The sequence below is a fragment of the Saccostrea echinata genome, unplaced genomic scaffold (genome assembly GCF_033153115.1).
Source record: "Saccostrea echinata isolate AGI-Se365-2 ecotype Australia unplaced genomic scaffold, CSIRO_AGI_Sech_v1 ptg000014l, whole genome shotgun sequence".
NCBI lineage: Eukaryota > Metazoa > Mollusca > Bivalvia > Ostreida > Ostreidae > Saccostrea > Saccostrea echinata.
The window spans coordinates 1372521-1395000 of NW_026889763.1; the positions used below are offsets into that span (position 1 = coordinate 1372521).

The 22480-nt window shown below is 34.9% G+C and overlaps 1 protein-coding gene across 1 annotated transcript in view; it reads right to left on the reverse strand.

Moving 5' to 3' along the window:
* Positions 1 to 978: 978 nt before the first annotated feature.
* LOC133186618 (small ribosomal subunit protein mS39-like) overlaps positions 979 to 22480 on the reverse strand; it is a 38397-nt gene continuing 16895 nt past the window's right edge. Inside the window, exons 16-25 of the mRNA XM_061321852.1 lie at positions 16385 to 16488; positions 16155 to 16236; positions 15519 to 15609; positions 14967 to 15037; positions 13974 to 14041; positions 11538 to 11606; positions 7701 to 7760; positions 5568 to 5631; positions 4669 to 4766; positions 979 to 1077 (exon numbers count right to left, since the gene is read on the reverse strand). Coding sequence (XP_061177836.1) covers positions 1002 to 1077; positions 4669 to 4766; positions 5568 to 5631; positions 7701 to 7760; positions 11538 to 11606; positions 13974 to 14041; positions 14967 to 15037; positions 15519 to 15609; positions 16155 to 16236; positions 16385 to 16488 — 783 coding nt within the window. The 3' untranslated portion in view covers positions 979 to 1001. The remainder of the gene's footprint in view (positions 1078 to 4668; positions 4767 to 5567; positions 5632 to 7700; positions 7761 to 11537; positions 11607 to 13973; positions 14042 to 14966; positions 15038 to 15518; positions 15610 to 16154; positions 16237 to 16384; positions 16489 to 22480) is intronic.

A 22480-nucleotide genomic window follows, 5' to 3' on the forward strand; every position in this document is an offset into this window, starting at 1 on the left:
CACCCAATTTCTTTCCACAGCAGTTCTTGCAGATGCAGGCTTGAAAAATCTTAATAAAACTTCAGTCAGTATAGTTGTGCATGCAACATCCAAAATGAGTGCTGTTGCCATGGAAAAGGAGGAAACCCACTGTTTGGGTGCTTGCAGTCGCAGTTTCTGGTTCATTTTCATTTCCTTGTTTTGATATGTAACTACTCACGAACACAATGTTCTTTGTCACAGACACGTGTTCAGTATAAATCTACAACATTCCTTATCTTAACTAGTTAAGTATTCCCGAACTATTTTACCTATTCCTGATTCTGTGAGGGGTGTTTAAGGCATAGGTAGCAGATCAGGAGTACATGTACCTGGCTAGCGAAAATGATCATTTCTACACTCAGTAATCCACAGATAGAAGAGTTAAAAATAAACCACCGGTACGTTAAGGATTAAAATTTGCAGACATAATTTAGTTAATTTTTTCTTTGGGCAATTAATTGTGGTTGTTTGAATTAGTAAACCTAAAAAATTTGTAATCTACGCACATGTACATGTACAAGTAAAACTTTTTATATTAATTTTTGTTTCTGGAATTCACAATGTCGAGAGCACAAATATAGCATAAATTAACACCGAGCGTTAACTCCTACACAATAATTAAATACCTGGTAAAACCGCAGTTCACATTCATTCATATTAATTTGATGGATATAGTTTTTTTTCCCTATCCTTAATACTATTTCAATTTAGAACATGATAATTGCTCTTCTACATGAAAATCATTCTAAATATGGAACTGGGCATGGCTCCGCCTACAGTATAACTAATTAAACATTTTAAATATAGTACATTTTCTTACCAAAAATATTTGTGTGTTTAACCCCTACATAATTATGTATCAATGTAGCCATAAATAATTGCATACTGCTTATATTGGTTCAATAATTCAAACCAGAGATCAATCAAACCAGTAATTACTGAATAAACAGAAAAAAATTGGGGAAATAAAGTTATTTTTATTAATATCTAGCTAAATATGGATTTGATCTTCTCTTTTTTATTGTTGCTCTCTTCATGATTCTCTGCAGCTGCTCCCTTCAAAGAAAAAAAAAGTATAATGTAATATCTTGATTAAAATGCATGGCTGTAGGACGGGGGGGGGGGGGGAGGGGGGCGTTCCTCCCCCCCCCCCCAATAATTTTGCCGATATATAGATAACTATAGAAAACTAAGCTACTATATGCTTGTGTCTCCTCAATAAAAACACCTGATGACCTTTTTTTTTGGGGGGGGGGGGGGGGGGCTTGTCAAGGAATTTTTGGTAGTTGATAGTGCCCCCAAACTGAAAATGTATGCCTGTGCCCCCCAAACTGAAATTGCTTCCTACGGGCCTGAATGAGAGGCCATAAAACTCTCCGAATCTTACAGGATTTGTTTATTATGGCCATTGAATCTGCACCTCTTATTCTTGGCTTTTAACCAGGTGAAGGTTCATAATATAATATCCTCATACAGTTATAGATAACTTTTTTTTGTACGAACTATTGAGTCATAAATAACAGAACACTATACAGGAGCTTCCTCATATTCCCACATGAACTTCATGTTTTTAAGTGTTTGGAAGTTTTTTATATAACAAGAGAAATGTTTAAAATGTCAAGTGCTTGTGCATTTAGCAGGGGTTCAGGTTCATTTGAAATAACTTCATGGCTATTGCAGGAGCATATCTCAAGGCTTGACAAGTCTAATGTGATATTGTTTGTAAAAACACCCCCAACCCCATCCCACCACCTTTCTCCAATTATCACCAAACAAGAGGCCCATGGGCCACATCGGTCATCTGCGCACCTTGGCTAGAAAAAAAAGCAAAAATCAGTTCAGTATTGAAAAGTTTACAGGGGGTGGGGGTGGGGTGGGTGGGGGTTGTTGTTGAATTTTAAACAACCTGATGATGCTTTCATATCAATATAACAAATGGCTTTGCTGTTCTTGAGCAGAAGATTTGTTCCCATATATTCATTTGTAAAAATTTGATCCCCTATTGTGGCCCCACCCTACCCCCGGGGGCACTCATTTGAACAAATTTCATTCTACACTACCCAAGGATGCCTCCATATCATTTTGACTAATCATGGCTTTTCTGTAAACTTTGATCACCCATTGTGGTCCCACCCCTACCTCCGGGGGTCATGATTTGAACAAACTGGAATCTACACTACCTGAGGATGCTTCCATATGAATATGACCAATCATGGCTTTGCTGTTCTTAAGAAGAAGATTTTTAAAGATATTTTCCTATATATTTCTATGTAAAACTTTGATCCCCCATTGTGGCCCCACCCTATCCCCGGGGGTCAAGATTTTGAACAGTGTAGATTCCAGTTTGTTCAAATCATGACCCCCGGAGGTAGGGGTGGGACCACAATAGGTGAGCCTTCGGCTCAGGTGAGCTAAAAATTTAGAAAATTATTAGGAAGAATACCAATACTACTGTATATATATTTCCATTATAAGTACAGTATCATCATCATAGTTCTCCCTAAGAGTCTACTCATGTAAATTTTTCTTAAGATGACCTTGAACTTGCCCAACCAACCTTGGGTCAAGGTCACAATATATCTTTAGGTTTCTGCCAGTGACCTTGAACTTGCCAGAATGATCTGCAGTCAAGGTAAACACAAACTGTCAGGTCATAGGAAATCTTTTTGTCAAGTATGTGCTTCCATTGTTTCTCTTTTAGAATGTTAACGAGGTTCGCTCCTGAGCTTTTGAGCAGATTCTTATCTTAACCTATATTTCAAAAATTCTGCATAATGTTTTAATTCTTACAATAAATTTGGATTCTACAATGCCAATTTAACTATATTCAGTTAAAACTCCATGATTAAATTCCATACCAAAAGCATTAAGTGAGGAACTATATTTTGTGGCGGAAGGTTTTTTAGAAGAAAATGATCATTTTTTCTCTTTCGAAGAATTAAAAGTATGTTAAGTTTGGATTCCTATTTTTACATGTAGTCTGCACACATAGTTCTTTTGTGCAGTGGACTGTTTTATACTGGTCCTAAATTATCTATTAAAAAAACTGCCATGAATTCTATCATCATATTTGATAAATATAGCAAATATATTGTGGAAATGAAGAAAAAAAATAGCCCTAATTTAAGCTTAAAATTAGCACTATTTTAGTAATATCTAAAAATTAACATCAGACCCCCACTTTTGATTTTCTTTTCTGAATATATACGATACTTTTAATCATTCTTCTTAAATTCAGTAAAATGTCATTACTTTCAAATGATTTTTTTTGCTTGTTAAATTTTAATACCAGAAAAATGAAAATGTTTGAGTGCAAAAAGGTCAAATAATTGAACATGCGGAGTAATTCAAAAATTTCTTCGTTGTTACAAATTTTAATGTGTCTATTTAAGATGAAATAAGACTGTGTTTGTTCACCATAATTTATTTGAACAAAAAATATTGAAGGAAAAACTTTAAAAATTGATTTATGTGTAAGACGTATTTACAGTGCAAAAAGGTCAAACTAAATGCTCTGTAGCGGCAAAAGAAGCGCATTGACCCCCATTTTTTGTTTTGATTTTTAATAAAGCTATGTGTATAAATTCTAAAAATATACTTGATAAAAAATTCTCATTACTTTTGATGGCAGGATCCAACCTCCTTAAGGACCTGACACAAAATTTACACTTTTTCTGCCTTATCCTTGAACTTGCTGGAATGACCTTTGGTTAAAGATTGCACAGACAGACGAGGTGATTTCTGTTTACTCTCTCCTCCCTCTCCTAAACACAACTCTGTTTGCAGGGGATATAATTATCCCATCCTATTTTATACATTTCTTAATTGCTTCCCATTAGACAGGAGCATGACCTTTCATTTCCTATCACCAAGAATATTTTTTACGTAACCTTTTTTGAGATTGGAGAGGTAAAAATGCTAAAGTTATATACATTTTTGGGCTAAAATATTTTATCTATGTTGTACTAAATGAAGATGCTAGTCAATGAATATTGTAGCTTTGCTGCATGATTTTGAGAGACTTTTTCATACGGTAATTAGTTTGAATGATTGAGGTTATTATCTTTCAGAATAAATTTTTGTTGACAGTACTTAAAAGTTCTCTTTCATGTCTGAACTAGAATTTTTCACTAGCTCTCCAAATAATACACAAACAGATGTACAAGCTATAACAAGAGACAATTTCCAGGGTCCTGAACGCCAGGTTACCCTAAAATAATAAAACTGAAACTGGGAATAAGTGAAGATATGACCAACAATTGTCAAAAATTATGGTAAACTGATTTCATTGGATGATAAAATACTGTAAATGTATTACATTTGGCTTGTATTCTTTTTAGCCCCTTTGGCGGAAAGCAACGTCCGACAATTCAAGTACACGCTAAATGTCTTGCACATGTACACATTAATAAGAGCATTAAGAAATGCGCTAAATCAAATCTATGCCAACTTTTTAAAATATCAATTTCTGCCAAATATTTTACACTTACAGTAAGACTGTAGTAAAAGTTTATACCTATATGGCAAATTAAAGCTTTAGTAAGAGTAATTTTGTCCTGGAGAAAATCTCTTGTTGTATTTTAGTGTACTTTTAATTATGGAATATTATTTTTTTTAAACAGCCTACAATTTCCAGTTTTGACTTACCTTTCCAGTTCATTCATAGGAATACTAGTGAAAATTTTCTCTCCTAAACTCTCTGCCACACCTTGTGGAACTTCCTTCACCAAAAACTTCATAATTTCCTAAAAAATACAATTTGTTCCATTTAAAAAGTGAACAAATTCCTATCATTAACAAGAGGCCCAAAGGCACTGACAGTTATCTACATATCAAGAGCTCCTCAAAATATGATCAACTTAGCCCCACTCTGGGGCTTGAATCATTTATTTGTGGATATAAAATGCACAATGTTGGTTAGGGTCTAAAAGCATACCGTTTGTCTGCTAAGTATTTCAGAAGTAAAGTAGCATAATTTTATGATGTAATACATTTTATGTTATCCAGTCTGACCCTGGGTCTAATCTCTGGACCATGGGACTCATTTCCTTCATGCCTGCACTTTTTAATAGTAAGTTTTCATGAGTAAAGGAAAAGAAATAAGGGAGATCATTCATTAATTTGAACAAACTAGGTAAAGACACTTGCAAATTAATGTGGCTTATTGTGGTCTTTCTGTTCATTTTTTTAACAGTTTGCTAATGTCATTTAGATACATATATCTTCATTATCCTTCAGTCTAATAGTTATTGAAAATTTTAATCATCAAAATTCTGACATTATTAGTCTATAAGTTTCTGTGACCTGGCCCCAAGACCATAAACTGAGAATAGACTTAAGTCAAAATTTTGATTTTTTATATCTTGAGTTTTATTTAATGTATTTGCTTCAAAATTTGCAATTTTATATAACATTTAAATTCAAATATATGATAAAAGTTTTGTTTCATTATCAAAATTATTTCAAAAGTTATATTGGTTTGAAATTTTGACTTAAAGCTGTTCTCAGTTTATGGTCTTGGGGCCAGACTGTAAAGCAGTACTTACTGCACATTTTCCCAAGTCATCTGCAGAAATGTAGTAATCTAACAGTCCCTCAAAAGGTTGTATCCTATAAAATATAAAAAAAAAGAGTTGTAACCTTCAAAAGATTATAACAAACTGCTGTAATCTACAAAATACTAAATCTAAAGCTTTATCCTTCATACGATTTTCCCTCTAAATCAAAATAATTTTTTACCTATAAATGACTGTATTCTCAGCATCAAACATTAAAATCAAAGGTTTTAATTAATCTATAAAAGACTTTAAAACAAGAGGCCCATGGGCCACAACGCTCATCTGAGTCAAAATGGCCCTGCTGTTCTTCGTCAGCAGTTTTCTTCTATATTTCTCCTATATATTCATATATAAAGCTTTGATCGCCTGTTCTAGGCATACCCTGCCCCAAGGTGCCATGTTTTGAATGAAATTGAATATAAACCTTCTGAGGATGCTTCTATCTTCATATAACTAATCATGATTTTGCTGTTCTTTAAAACAGAATTTTAAATATGTCTAACACCCTACCCGGGTAGGGGGGGGGGGGGGGGGGTGTTCATGATTTGAACAAACTTGAATGTACACTACCTGAGGATGCTTCTATATCAATATGACTGATCATGGCTTTGTTGTTCTTGAGACTGAAGAAGATTTTTAAAGATATTTCCTGTATATGTTCTTTTGTAAAACTTTGATCCCCCATTATGGCCCCACCCTACTACTGGTGGATGCCTTGAACAAGCTTGAATCTACAATATTTGGGGATGATTCCATATCAATATGACTAATTGTGGCTTTGTTGTTCTTGAGAAGAAGATTTTTAAAGAATTTTCCTATATATCCCTATGTAAAAATTTGATCCCCCATTGTAGCCCCACCCTACCCCCGGGGGTCATGATTTGAACATATTTGAATCTACACTACTTGAAGATGATTCCATATCAATATGACTAATTTGGATTTGTTGTTCTTGAGAAGAAGATTTTTAAAGATTTTCCCTATATATTCCTATGTAAAAGTTTGATCCTCCACTGTGGCCCCACCCTACCCCCAGGGGTCATGATTTGAACAAACTTGAATCTACACTACCTGAGGATGATTCCAAATCAATATGACTAATTGTGGCTTTGTTGTTCTTGAGAAGAAGATTTTTAAAGATTTTTCGTATATATTCCTATGTAAAAGTTTGATCCCCCATTGTGGCCCCACCCTACCCCTGAGGTAATGATTTGAACAAACTTGAATCTACACAACCTGAGGATGATTCCATATCAATATGATTAATTGTGACTCTGTTGTTCTTGAGAAGAAGATTTTTTTTCAGTCTATATATTCCTATACAAAACTTTGATCCCTCATTGTGGCCCCACCCTACCCCCGGGGGTCATGATTTGAACAAACTTGAATCTACACTATATAATGAAGGTTTCACATAAGTATAAACTTTTCTGGCTCAACGGTTCTTGAGAACAAGATTTTTAAAAGATGACACCAAATTTTCACCAATTCTTAATTATCTCCCCTTGGAAGAGGGTGTGGCCCTTCATTTGAAAAAACTTGAACCCCCTTCACCCAAGGATGCTTTATGGCAAGTTTGGTTGAAATTGGCCCAGTGGTTCTGGAGAAGAAGTCAAAAATGTGAAAAGTTTACAGACAGACGGACAGACAGACAGACAGACAGACAGACAGACAGACTACAGACAAAATGTGATCAGAAAAGCTCACTTGAGCTTTCAGCTCAGGTGAGCTAAAAATGCTTGCTTTAATTTGTACCAGATGAGTGAAAACTTCTTTGTCTTTTAAATTAAAAAAAATTCAAATTTATATCCTGAGGACAACCTGATAATTCAATACTGTATAAAGGGAACCCCCCTCTCCCCCCCCCCCCTTCTCCCATGTCAGTGGGTAAATTTAAAATGGGGACAATTCAACAAAAACATTATTTTCCCTTTATAAAAAAACAAAACAAAAAAAAACTCTGTTTCTGGGTGAATTTTAAACATGGTGAATTTGTTTTCAAATGTAATAGGGTGAAAATTACACATGGCAAAAATAACCCTGTATACGGTACTCCTTTCCAGCCTTGTTACTCCATTGATTTCATTTCACTCATGGCAATGGAAATAAATATATACTTACATGCTTACTTCTGCTCCATACATATTCTTCCTATTGGTAATAATAAACGAGAACACTTTCCTGAAAAGATGAAAAGAATTTCCTGTTAGCATTCTCCTTTCTATAGCATTACTTCAATCTCCATAAATAAACAAGAGGCCCAAGGTCCTTAACGGTCACCTGAGAATAATACAACAATTTAGAAGTTAAATACACTGACAGATGAAGCTTTGTTGCCCTAAAGCAAGAGAAGTAGGAAGATCAGGATCAACAAAATAATTAGTCTAGTATTCAGTATCAACTCATAAATTAAGTTCTAATCTGTCCCCCACTTAATATTATCACCATGCAGACTATTAACAAACTATTAGTGCTTCTGTACTATTTTTAAGCCCATATTAAGACCTCTAGCATTGACCTCTCTTATGGTCTTTGAAGAACTTTTAATAAGATAAGTTATTTTTGTCTCATTTTTATTTATCTATTACTTACAGGTCTGCCTGATTATTAAAACTAAGAAAGTACTTTTTGAATTATACGATAAACATTCTTGCATAATTATCTTATTCTATTAATCTTTCAAATACATTATTTACAGTGATTAATTATCAAAGGTGAATGGAAAAGGGGAATAACTTCTCTCAGTAGAATACAAATTAATAGAGCCCTGTCCAGGACCAGAATGCTTAGACAAATTGTCCAGATGTTCAAAAATCTGGTAGAAATACGCTTACTTATATCATTTAAACTTTTACTCAGTTTGCTTTCGATATGCCCAGAAGCAGAGAAGAATTTCACAGGTACAATGCATTTTCACTACAGATTCAACAAAGCCTTACCCTAACACCAGAACCCAAGACCAAAGGTCAAGAAATTTACAAATTTGGAAGAGTTACCCTCATCATCATAACTATGGACTTCAAAGAATTAACACTTTTCCACTATATTATCAAAAGCCCCCCCTCCCTCATTATGCCAGAACCCCTGACCCTAGGACCACAAGATTTAAAAATTCTGTTCGAAGCTCCTATCTTCATCATAGCTAAGCAATTTATTTATCAGCTCAAAACTAAGGAGCAGACAGGATTAGTTAATGATTAATTAATAGAATTAATGCATTTTCACTATATAATCAATAGAGCCCCCTCCCCCCCTCCTCAAGAATCCCAAAAACTGAGGCCATGTATTTAAAAATTTTGGAAGAGGCATCCTTGCCTATCATAATCATGCACTTAGTTTGTTTAAATAATACCCAGGAGCAGAGAAGAAGATTTTCAAAGAATTAATGCATTTTCACTATATAATCAATAGAGCCCTGCCCTAACACCAGAACCCCTGACCCAGGGGCCATGGCTTTCACAATTCTGGAAGGGGCCCACCTCCTCATCATAACTATGTACTTAGTTAATCACCTTAATGTCCAGGAGCAGAGGAGAAGATTTTCAAAGAATTAATGCATATTCACTATATAGTCGATAGAGCCCCGCCGTTACACCAGAACCCCTGACCCTGGGGCCATGAAATTCACAATGTGGGAAGAGGCTCTCTTGCTCATCATAACTATGTACTTAGTTACTTAATTTAATACCCAGGAGCAGAGAAGATTTACAAAGAATTAATGCATTTTCACTAGATAGTTGATAGACCCCCACCCTAACACCAGAACCCCTGACCCTGGGGCCATGACATTCACAATTTTGGAAGCGGCACTCTTGCTCATCATAACTATGTACTTAGTTACTTTACTTAATACCCAGGGGCAGAGAAGAAGATTTTCAAAGAATTAATGCATTTTCACTATATAATCTATAGAGCCCCGCCCTAACACCAGAACCCCTGACCCTGGGGCCATGAATTTCACAATTTTGAAAGAGGCACTCTTGCTCATCATAACTATGTACTTAGTTACCTTATTTAATACCCAGGAGCAGAGAAGAAGATTTTCAAAGAATCAATGCACTTTCACTATATGATCTATATAGACCCACCCTGGGGCCAGAACCCCTGACCCTGGGGCCATGAATTTCACAATTTTGAAAGAGGCACTCTTGCTCATCATAACTATGTACTTAGTTACCTTATTTAATACCCAGGAGCAGAGAAGAAGATTTTCAAAGAATTCATGCATTTTCACTATATAATCAATAGAGCCCCGCCCTAACACCAGAACCCCTGACCCTGGGGCCATGAATTTCACAATTTTGGAAGAGGCACTCTTGCTCATCATAACTATGTACTTAGTTACCTTATTTAATACTCAGGAGCAAAGAAGAAGATTTTCAAAGAAATAATGCACTTTCACTATATGATCCATAGAGTCCCACCCTGGGGCCATGAATTTCACAATTTTGGAAGAGGCAATCTTGCTCATCATAACTATGTACTTAGTTACCTTATTTAATACCCAGGAGCAAAGAAGAAGATTTTCAAAGAAATAATGCACTTTCACTATATGATCCATAGAGTCCCACCCTGGGGCCATGAATTTCACAATTTTGAAAGAGGCACTCTTGCTCATCATAACTATGTACTTAGTTACTTTATTTAATACCCAGGAGCACAGAAGAAGATTTTCAAAGAATAAATGCATTTTCACTATATAATCAATAGAGCCCTGCCCTAACACCAGAACCCCTGACCCTGGGGCCATGAATTTCACAATTTTGAAAGAGGCACTCTTGCTCATCATAACTATGTACTTAGTTACTTTACTTAATACCCAGGAGCACAGAAGAAGATTTTCAAAGAATAAATGCATTTTCACTATATAATCAATAGAGCCCCGCCCTAACACCAGAACCCCTGACCCTGGGGCCATGAATTTCACAATTTTGGAAGAGGCACTCTTGCTCATCATAACTATGTACTTAGTTACCTTATTTAATACCCAGGAGCAGAGAAGAAGATTTTCAAAGAATTCATGCATTTTCACTATATAATCAATAGAGTCCTGCCCTTACACCAGAACCCCTAACCCCGGGGCCATGAATTTCACAATTTTGGAAGAGGCACTCTTGCTCATCATAACTATGTACTTAGTTACCTTATTTAATACCCAGGAGCAGAGAAGAAGATTTTCAAAGAATTAATGCATTTTCACTATATAATCAATAGAGTCCCGCCCTTACACCAGAACCCCTAACCCCGGGGCCATGAATTTCACAATTTTGAAAGAGGCACTCTTGCTCATCATAACTATGTACTTAGTTACCTTATTTAATACCCAGGAGCAGAGAAGAAGATTTTCAAAGAAATAATGCACTTTCACTATATGATCTATAGAGCCCCACCCTGGGGCCAGAACCCCTGACCCTGGGGCCATGAATTTCACAATTTTGGTAGAGGGCTCAATGCTTATTACAATGATGCCAACAGTTTGACTGCTTGATGTCCAGGAGTAAAGAAGAAGATTTTTAAAGATTGCATTATTTTTGGTGGTTTTAGCCCCACCCCTCAGGCCCCAGGGGGGCAGGGACCATGAAATTCAAAATTTTTGTTCCCCTTCACCCATAGATGCTATATGCCAAATTTGGTTGAAATTGGTTAAGCGGTTTCAGAGAAGAAGCTAAAAATGTTCAAATGTTAACGCACGACGCACGCTGACCGACGAGAACGGATAGCAATAGGTCACCTGAGTGACTCAGGTGACCTAAAAATTATAGCACATCACTATATACAGTTCATGTCGGGTATGGCATTGATATGGATTAAAGCATTTGAATATTTTACCATATGTTGTTTTTCTTTTACAAGATGCAGTATTTTTCCATTAGTATTCTGTAATATTCAGAGGTTGCCTTTCTACAAATTCAGTTTTACATGTATTTTATGGACATACAATATACTTGTAGTTCTTACCAAGCTAATTCAATGTTTTCACCATTCATGGCTATCATCAACATATTCTCCAATAATTCCATTTTTGGTCTGAAATGATAACAAGAGGCCCATGGGCCACAGCGTTCACCTGAGTAACTTTGGCCTTGCTGTTTTTCACCTGATCCCCCCCCCCCCCCCCCGATAGTACTTATTGTGGTCCCGCCCTATCCCCAGGGGTCATGATTTGAACAATTGGAATCTACACTACCCCAGGATGCTTTCAAGTAAGTTTCAGCTTATCTGGCCCAGTGGTTCTTGAGAAGAAGATTTTTAAAGATTTTTCCTATATATTTCAATGTAAAACTTGGATTCCCTATTGTGGCCCCCTATTGTGGATTCCCTATTGTGACCCCGGGGGTCATCATTTGAACAATTTAGAATCTACACTTCCCCAGCATGCTTCCAAGTAAGTTTCAGCTTTTCTGGCCCAGTGGTTCTTGAGAAAAAGATTTTTAAAGATTTTTACTACATATTTCAATGTAAAACTTGGATTCCCTATTGTGGCCCTGCCCTACCCCCGGGGGTCATCATTTGAACAATTTAGAATCTACACTACCCCAGCATGCTTCCACATAAGTTTCAGCTTTTCAGGCTCACTGGTTCTTGAGAAGAAGATTTTTAAAGATTTTTCCTATATATTTCAATGTAAAACTTGGATTCCCTATTGTGGCTTCGCCCTACCCCCGGGGGTCATCATTTGAACAATTTAGAATCTACACTTCTCCAGCATGCTTCCACATAAGTTTCAGCTTTTCTGGCCCAGTGGTTCTTGAGAAAAAGATTTTTAAAGATTTTTCCTATATATTTCAATGTAAAACTTGGATTCCCTATTGTGGCCCCGCCCTACCCCTGGGGGTCATCATTTGAACAATTTAGAATCTACACTACCCCAGCATGCTTCCACATAAGTTTCAGCTTTTCTGGCCCAGTGGTTCTTGAGAAAAAGATTTTTAAAGATTTTTCCTATATATTTTAATGTAAAACTTGGATTCCCTATTGTGGCCCCGCCCTACCCCCGGGGGTCATCATTTGAACAATTTAGAATCTACACTATCCCAGCATGCTTCCACATTAGTTTCAGCTTTTCAGGCTCAGTGGTTCTTGAGAAGAAGATTTTTAAAGATTTTTCCTATATATTTCAATGTAAAACTTGGATTCCCTATTGTGGCCCCGCCGTACCCCCGGGGGTCATCATTTGAACAATTTAGAATCTACACTACCCCAGCATGGTTCCAAATAAGTTTCAGCTTTTCAGGTGCAGTGGTTCTTGAGAAGAAGATTTTTAAAGATTTTTCCTATATATTTCAATGTAAAACTTGGATTCCCTATTGTGGCCCCGCCCTACCCCTGGGGGTCATCATTTGAACAATTTAGAATCTACACTGCCCCTGCAGGCTTCCATATGAGTTTCAGCTTTTCAGGCCCAGTGGTTCTTGAAAAGAAGATTTTTAAAGATTTTTCCTATATATTTCAATGTAAAACTTGGATTCCCTATTGTGGCCCCGCCCTACCCCCGGGGGTCATGATTTGAACTATTTAGAATCTACACTACCCCAGCATGCTTCCACGTAAGTTTCAGCTTTTCAGGCCCAGTGGTTCTTGAGAAGAAGATTTTTTAATGACCCCACCCAATTTTTGTATTTTCTTGATTATCTCCCCTTTGAAGGGGACTTGGCCCTTCATTTTAACAATTTAAACTCCCCTTTACCCAAGGTTGCTTTGTACCAAGTTTGGTTAAAATTGGCCCAGTGGTTCTTGAGAAGAAGTCGAAAATGTGAAAAGTTTACAGATGGACGGACAGACGGACGGACGACGGACAACGGGTGATCAGAAAAGCTCACTTGAGCTTTCAGCTCAGGTGAGCTAAAAACAGCAAATTTACAGATGTATATACAATGTTTACACAGAGAATTCATGCTCAACATCACCTTAAAATCTGAGAAGCCATTTTAACCATGCACTTGCCAAGGGGGAGTGCTTGAAAAATCTATTTGTTGTCAGCCCCAGGTTCTCTACACACCATTACTACATGTATTAAGGACACTATGTGTGAAGTTTGAGCCAGATTGGGCCAAGGGGAGAGAAAATATGCTATGGACAAATGAAATCAGATGAATGGACAGATAAATCACTATAGTGCACCTAATTACATGATGTGGATATTTGACTACATTTTCATTCAACACCTAAAACCATTTTTCATTCTCCATATTCCCACTAGCCATTTCTCACACCACACTTCCTCTCTCTAGTAGTCCTCGACAAGGCCACCAATGATGACCCTTTCATGACTTCTAGCCCCCCCCCCCCCATTCCATCTTTAACTAAACTTGTTTGTATATAACTTCATTTGACCCTTTAATACTTCATAATTCCCTCTTCTTTACAATCGTGACTTGATGTGTGTTCTCTCACCTCACATTCCGTTTTTCCTCAAGCTCTGATAACTTTACTTTTACAAATTCAGCCAATTTTACTTGCACCTGAAGAAATGCAATGAAAAAAATTAAAACAAATAAATTTTAATTAATATATATATATATACTGCAGACAGACTTTTAGCTGTGTGGTATTTATTTTCGCTATGTACACAGTCAAAAACTTTCTTTGGAAATTTGTCACAGTGTACTAAAACTACATTTAAGAAATACAAGGGAACAGTTTAAAAAAATCACATAATTTCCTTTCACTGGATTGAACAGAAATTGTGATTCCGCGGAATTATGACTCCATGGAAAAAAAAGTACATTTACATTATATGTATTTGGGATGTCAACAGATAATAGACTATTCCAACACATGGATTAATCTGTTATTTAACAGAATTTTGAACAATAAAGCAATATTGTTCAAACAAACAATGTAGGTTCGCATTAAGTGCAGTGTTTGTACAATAAATATTCACTTGTATGCACTGGAATATAGGAACTGTATACTCCATCTGATACATGTGTATTATGATTGTAAAATATGTAAACATGTATGTGAACACAGAGGATTGGCAACTCCAAATACATGTTACCAAGTAAATATAACAGATGCTGTGGTCTGGAATTTAGTCATTTCAATGATTCCAGACAAGAGCCTATGTTGAAATTTTTTTTTCTCTTTTTTTTAAAAGTTGAAAGAGCCCACTGAATAGTACTAGCCTTGGCTGTTCATGCTTCATGTATTTTGAATGTAAATAGAAATAAAATGCTTTATGAACTTGGCTAGATCTCTTGAAAATGGCAAGAGTGAGTATATTTCATCAAGCAATGATTTTGTAACAACCTTGTGAATAAAAATGTCCTATTTAATTTTTTGGAGGATCAATACTGTAGAATAAAAGAACCCCTCAAAAATTCCATCAGAGGGGGTTCGAAGCCAAGTCCAAACAAAATCTGTTCATAATTGTTGCTGACTTACCAGTTGTGGCTGCTTCTCTTTGGCCAAGAAAGCTGTTATTTCTGCCAAATTGAAACTGGCAGCATGAAAAGCTACAGAAAAAATGACAATTAAATAATATTCTTTTGAAAATTTCAAGAGTACACATCCTTGTTGAACTTCTTAAACTATAGAACTACTTGTACATGTAAGTGAATCTAGGAAGTACTGTGTAGAGGGAAATTTTCCCCCCCATTTTATTTTCACCCCTTTCGCCCTCATTGTAAGTGGGTGAATGAATTGAAAGAAAACAGCACTGTATTATAATTACAATTATTTGTGCGAATTTAAAATGGGGCAAAATTATTTTCAAGTGTGAAAGGATGAAAATAACACAGGCTGAAAATAATCATATATACAGTAAAACATTCCACTTAAAAAGAGCAGTAGTTTGTAGCTAGAAGAAGCTTACCACTTACTGCTAATAATAAACTTAAATTTGAAAAGGACCAAAAAATTGCCACTCACTTACAGGGCAATGCCTTGCAAATAACTGCCGTAAACTTGACAATACAGTAAGAGACTATTACTTACAATTGAGCAGCTGTGGAATAAACTTGTAGGACTTTGTGACAGTGAGGTCTTTGATGAACTTGCGGAATACGTTCACGAACCTTATCTCGTCCTGTAAAGATTACGTTTAATGTAAAGAAAATGTGAGAATAGAATTTTGAAAGAATTTCCAAAAATTTTCTAATTTATCTTTTTAAAAAAAAGTGACACTGTTCATCCAAAATGAAAAAAAAGGACACAAAATTATTTATCTCAGTGTAAATGTGTACCAAGATTTGTTGAAATAGGCGAAAACTGTGGGACGGGTATCGTTTTGAAAAAAAAATCAATTTTCAGTTTATACTAGGGACACATATTTAAAAGTAAAAAAAAAACAACAACAAAAAACAGAATTATGTATCTAGGTGTAGTCTATTTGATTGTGTTTTTTTTTTTTTGAGACTGGACAAAAAGTTTCTATACACAAAGACATGTACATGTAGACAGTATTCACATACATGTACATGTAAAGGTCTTCAAGTAATACGGCTTAAATTGAACAAATTTTCCATGGAAAATGGGTGAACTTAAAAAGATTAATATATACAGGTAGTTTTGTATGTAAAATTAAAACGGTTTATAGTTATTTATATTAAATATACATGTTCATGTACCTACCACAGGCTGCAGCGCTGTGTATAGGTTTACAACCTTGGACAGACTGGGCTCCTTGTATACTGCTAATACAAACATGATCACTCTGAAATACACAGTAACTTCCATTAGAATTGGAAAGAAATTAATTAAGAAATACTAATTTACTTGTACAACAGATTTTTTTCTCAGCCCAAAGTGGTTTGAGATACTGAAGTTTGACTGTACTAAGTTTTTCTGTTTTTTGTACCTACCTATAAGAATAATGATCATGATCAGTAAGTAGCTTATAATTCTGTCCCGTTTTGTAAAAAGCATCAATTCTGTATGCAAAGTCAAGGTCTTGGTGAAAGAGGGCCTATTGAAAAAAAAAAAATTAAAAAATAAGGTCTACGATGTGACTGCAAATAGAAGCCATTATTAGAGAACAATTGCTTCTTATGAGTAGCACTTACAAGAAACAAAATTCATCATTTCTTTTTTCAAACCACACCACTGTTTTTTTTTGTTGTTTTTTTGTTTTTTGTGACACACTCTGAACTAAAATTTCGTAAGAAAATCACATATTTAGTGGAAGACAGTGAAGGGTTCCAAATAACCAACAAATACTGTAAATTGACATGCCACTGAATCAGTACTTTTTAAGAAATAAAGTACAGTGAAACTTGTCTAATCCAGATGTTGTGTACTCTGAAATCTGGCCTAATACGATGTTCCTTTTAAGTCCCTTACAGTAAAATTCAATTGTTTAAAATGTTGTCTAATCCAGAATGTTGTCTAATCCTGGAACCAGTGGTGGCTGGATTAGACAAGTTTTACTGTATCATCTTTCAACATTTATCAGGATATACTGTACATGTATATGATCAAATTCAATACATCTTGAGTGGTAGATTTGATCACATACCAACCCATTTTTACATCCTGATAAATGTTAAAAATGATATCTTTAATATTTAATACTTGTGCATTTATTCATATTTGTGATTGATCTATAACCAATATTTGCATATAATAGTTTTAAACCCATGCATTGATTTATTTTTTCAAAGCTTAATGGTATAAATTAAATGTATTGAATACATCAACCACTCATGTGTATGACATCACTGTGAAATCATGTCAATTGTTTATGACTTAACAATGATTTGTTGTCATGTTACAAATCCTGTTTTATACAGAATTACAGAGCTGCCAACATCATAAAATGAAAAATCGTATTAAGGGGTCTAGAGGTCGCTTAGACACATGGCCGCTAGATATTTACTTTGATTACTTTGAAATGATTTAGATTGCAAGTTGGCATGGAAACAGACAATAACAATATACAAAAGCACCATAAGAACTATGGCTTTTGAATTTAATGGTGAAAACTGAAGGTGGAAAGCCATGAAAATACCAGTATTTCAAACATTTCACAGAGAGAAATGGAGATCGTAAGGATAAACAGATAAATCATAATGCATATTTTATACACTCAAAGTCTTACACAGACTAGAAATATGTCCATAGGACATGAATGCCCCACCGAGGGTATATTAGTAATGCAACATGAAAATTTGTATTACTGTATGAAATTTGATGAGAATATCTTGAATAGTTTCTTTAAAATTGAAATTGAAATCTAAAAAGTTTGATATAGATGATAAATTCTCACCAAATTATGTATAAGTGCATAATCTTACATAAATATATCTTAAATGGTTTCTTTAAAATTAAGCAAAATGCAAATTTAAGAAAAGTAAGGTCAAGGTCCCAGAAAAATTCAAGGTCAAATGTTTCTGATGCAGTTGAATAGTTCTCATAAATACGCATCAGCATATTAAGTTTGATAAAAATATTTTGGATGGTTTATTTAAAACGGAGCTAAACACTAATTCAAAATAAATGAAGTTAAGGTCAAAGGAAAGGTCAAGGTAAAAAAATATTGATGCAGTTGAAAAGGTTACATCAGTATGTATTAGCATATGAAGCTTGATATCACTATCTTGAATGGTATCTTTAAAACTGAGCTAAAAACTAATTTAAGAAAAGTGAGGTCAAGGTCAAAGGAAAGGCCAAGGTAAAAAATACTGATGCAGTTGAATAGCTCTTATCAGTATGTATCAGCCAGGGATGGGGTCAATTACTTTAAAAAGTAATTAATTAAATTACAATTACTTTGACTTTTTCTTCAATTAAATTACAATAAAATTACAGGCTTTCTAAGACATGTAATTAATTAAATTACAATTACTTGCAAAAGTAATTAATTAAATTACAAATTACATTTTTGAAAATTTTTATAATCCTTGTCAATGAATATACAGAACATCATTTATTTGTATATAAGCTCAGCCTCTGCACAAACAGTACAAGAAATAATATGCTATAGGTATTGTGTATCATTGTGGTTTAATTTACAACATTTATTTACAAAACAATAAGAATCTCTTAAAGAACTATCCGAGATCAGTTTGATGCAGTTTCCACCACACAAAACCTACATGTACACAAATTGCATGGCTTATGATATTTGATTAAAAGTGAGTATTTTAATAGATACAACTATAACCCCTCAAATTAAATATTTCCTTTGAAGGTAACCTGGACATCCTAAATTGCTATTTATGTTGAACAATTTTACTTCATAAATCAGAATTGTACAGATAGAAAATTCATTCATAAAAATCTGTTTACCGGTAGATGTTAAAATAATTATCAAATTGAAAGTTTTTCTTTTCTTAAGCTAGCGGAGCATTTTAAATTGAAATATTTATCTCCATTGGCTATGTCTTCTAAATCATGGAGTGAATATCTCTTTAGATGAGTTTTGTTTTGATTGCAATTTAAAGCTGTGATCTGGAGGGCAATTATCTCTTCCCAACAACAGAGAACTTACTTAATGACCCACACCTTCTTTTTCTTTATTATTGATCAAACAACAAAGATTGAAATATAATAAATGTGTGTTTCATAGCTGAATAGACCTAAGAAGGGTGGTTCAAAATTCATATTTATGAACATAGATAAAAAAATTCAAAATTTACATAATGATTAGAAAGAAACTAGTTCATTATTATCAAGCCAATCATTGGGATATGTTTAACAATAAAATAACTAGATGCTGTCATGAGACAGTAATACCCGCACTAAGGTGTTTGCCTCTAAATGCACACTCCTTCACATTGGGCTTACCAAGGAAAAAGTCCAAATAATTCTATAATTTACACAGTACATGTATTCGTCAAATCGAGCATAAAATGCTCAGGTGACCATGTGACCTATGAACCTCTTATACGCATTTCATATACTTAATTCATTACCAGTCTGAAATAACAGAATTTAATTAATGATGTAAATTAGGTTTTGATAAAAGGGGGGGATATAAATTTTTGGCCCATAATTGGAAGTTTTTAAATTTATTTTCTCAACAACAAATAATATTATTTTAGTACAAAGCGTTTTTGATGAATTTATCAAAATGTGCAAACTTTTTTTAGTATTTGATTAGGCAAAAACCTCCTTGAAAAGCCATACCCAATCAATTTTGTCACCCCCCCCCCCCCCAACACACACACACAATTTGCCTGTTTTTGGAAATAGGCCTAGATGGCAAAGTTATGTTAAAACATCGTTTGTTATGATAATTTAAAATTTGTTCCTGTACTGTACATGTATGTGAACACCTTTTTGAAAATTTCTACATCACATTGGGCTTGCGTCACCCTACCAGTACTAGTACTAGTTTTACCATTATCATTTTTAGATTGCACATGCCATGTGTCATGGTGCAGTGTTACATGTATATCAGTGGAAATTAATTCATTTTGTGTTTTAATTGGATTATATTTCATGAAGTTGACAGGACCTATGACAGTCGGTAAGTACAAGTTTAAGTACAGATTGGGGTAAAATAAACCGAAATGCAAATGGTTAGGTTAAAGATTAAAAAGGATCAAAGATCATCGGCAATCTCCCATGCAGAGTTGTCGTTCGTTTCTCTCTGACACTGAATGTATGAGCCGATGGTAGAGAGTGGATCATCGGATGCCACAATAGACGAATTTCACATTCTGAAGAGTTATCTCCCGTTGTCGACATTACATTCAGTTACAGGCACAGATCCGGGAATTTTTTTCCGGGGGGGGGGGGGGGGGGGGGGGGGGTCCACACCTCGGTCCAAAAAAATTCCAGCCCAGAATTTCCTGAGGAGCAAAAAAAAAAACAAAAAACAAACGAACAAAATAAAAACAATGATGGTGGGGTCCATGTTTTTAAAGGGGGAGGGCATCCAAAGTCATTTTTTATTTGCTTCTGTAAATCGGTATATAGTCCTTTTTAAATAACTCTGCAAATTCCAAGGGGGGGGGGGGGGGTCCAATCTCCCTAGTCGCTCCCTGTCCCTGAAATGACAAATGATCATGTGACTCCTAAATAGTAGAAAACTTTTCCATTTGACTATACATAATTTTGTTTCTTGTGTTATTATGTTATGTACATCTAATGGTTTAAGGTTATGAACCCCTGGAGGTCATCCCCACTCTCTTAATGAACTGGAAATGTTCATAATATGACTACATCAAATTAAATAAAAGTGCATCAATGAAAAGATTACTTGACATTTCATTCATGAATTTGGGTCAACCCATGTACCCTCCTAGAATTAGGAATGAAAATCATTCAAAGAGATGGACCATTAAACTATTTGTATATATTCACATTTTTTTTTATGTCAAACCAAAGTATTAGACTAGTTAGCATACATGAACAAACAGGGGTCTGGGAAGGGGAAGGGGCAAGGGGAAGGAGTTATCTCTTTATGTCTTAATTGTTGAAAATTCCTAAAATGAATGTTAACCTCAAATCCGACTTGTACGTCTTCATTATTTTTAAGTGGTGGTGTCTCCGTATGAGTGAAAAATTCCCAAGAGGGACATTTAACGACAAACAAACATTAATGACTTAAAAAACACAATATACATGTACATGTTTATTAGTCAACAGATATACTTCTGATCATATCTCTAGTTCTCCCTTGAATCAGAAATGATGATATAAATATTTTAAGAATGATTAAGAGTTGAAAAGGTTGTGCATTTTAAAATTCACTAAGCTCTCTGGTTGAATTAGCTATACCAGTTTAGCTTATTTTGCTACTCAAAGCACCTTGATTAACTATTTTTAATCATACTGTTTTCTGAAATGTGAAATTTTTTCAACATGGATACAAGTCATACATTTTCAGCTTCTGAAAACAAAACTGCTTTTCAAATACTGTAACTCTTTCCAAGTACTTGTGATCATCAGTTTTTAGCTCACTTGAGTTTTTCTGGTTTTCTGATCACATTTTGTTTGTCATCCATCTGCCCGCCTGTAAACTTTTCACATTTTTGTCTTCTTCACTAGAACCGCTGGGCAATTTCAACCAACCCTGCCACAAAGCATCTTCGGGGAAAGGGGATTCAAGTTTGTTCAAGTGAAGGGTCACACCCTCTTTCAAGGGGGGATAATCAAGAATTAGTGAAAATTTGGTGGTATCATTTTAAAAAAAGTCTAATATCAAGAACCACTGACTGGGCCCAAAAAGTTGAAACTTTCTTTACATAGACTTAGTGTAGCTTCAAATTTGTAAAAATTATGACCCACTGGGGTAGGGTGGGGCCACATATGGGGATCCAATGATTTACATAGAAAAATGCAGGGGATTTTTTCCATCATAAATCTTCTTCTCATGAACAGCAAGGGCATTATTGTCATCTGTTTTCACAAAAGGGACCTAGGGGACATTAAATCTCATTTGTCTGTTAGTCTGTCCGTTTGTCAGTCTGTCCGTCTGTCACAATAAATTTAACCTTGGTCATAACTTCTGAATAATAAGAGATAGTGCTTTCATATTTCACATGTACATTACCTACAAGAACTCTCTAAACATACCATGATTTTTGAACCCAGGACCTTGACCTTGAAGTTTGACCTACTTTTCAAAAAATTTAACATTATTTTAAATGATCATTTTGAAAGAGAAAAGATAGGGCGTTCATATTATACATGTATATTACCTGTGACAAGACCTTTCTAAATATATCATGACTTTTGACTCTGTGACATTGACCTTGAAGTTTAACCTACTTTTCAAAAATGTTATATTTCCTTATAACTTTTGATTGAGAAGAGATAGGACTTTTATATTTGACATGTACATTACCTGTAACAAGATGTTTCCAAGCATGCTATGATTTTTTTACCCCTTGACCTTGATGTTTTACCTAATTTTCAAAAACTTTAACTTTGGTGATTACTTTTGAATGACATATGATAAGGCCTGCATATTTGAAACAATATGTCATAAATAATGGCATCCCATCCAC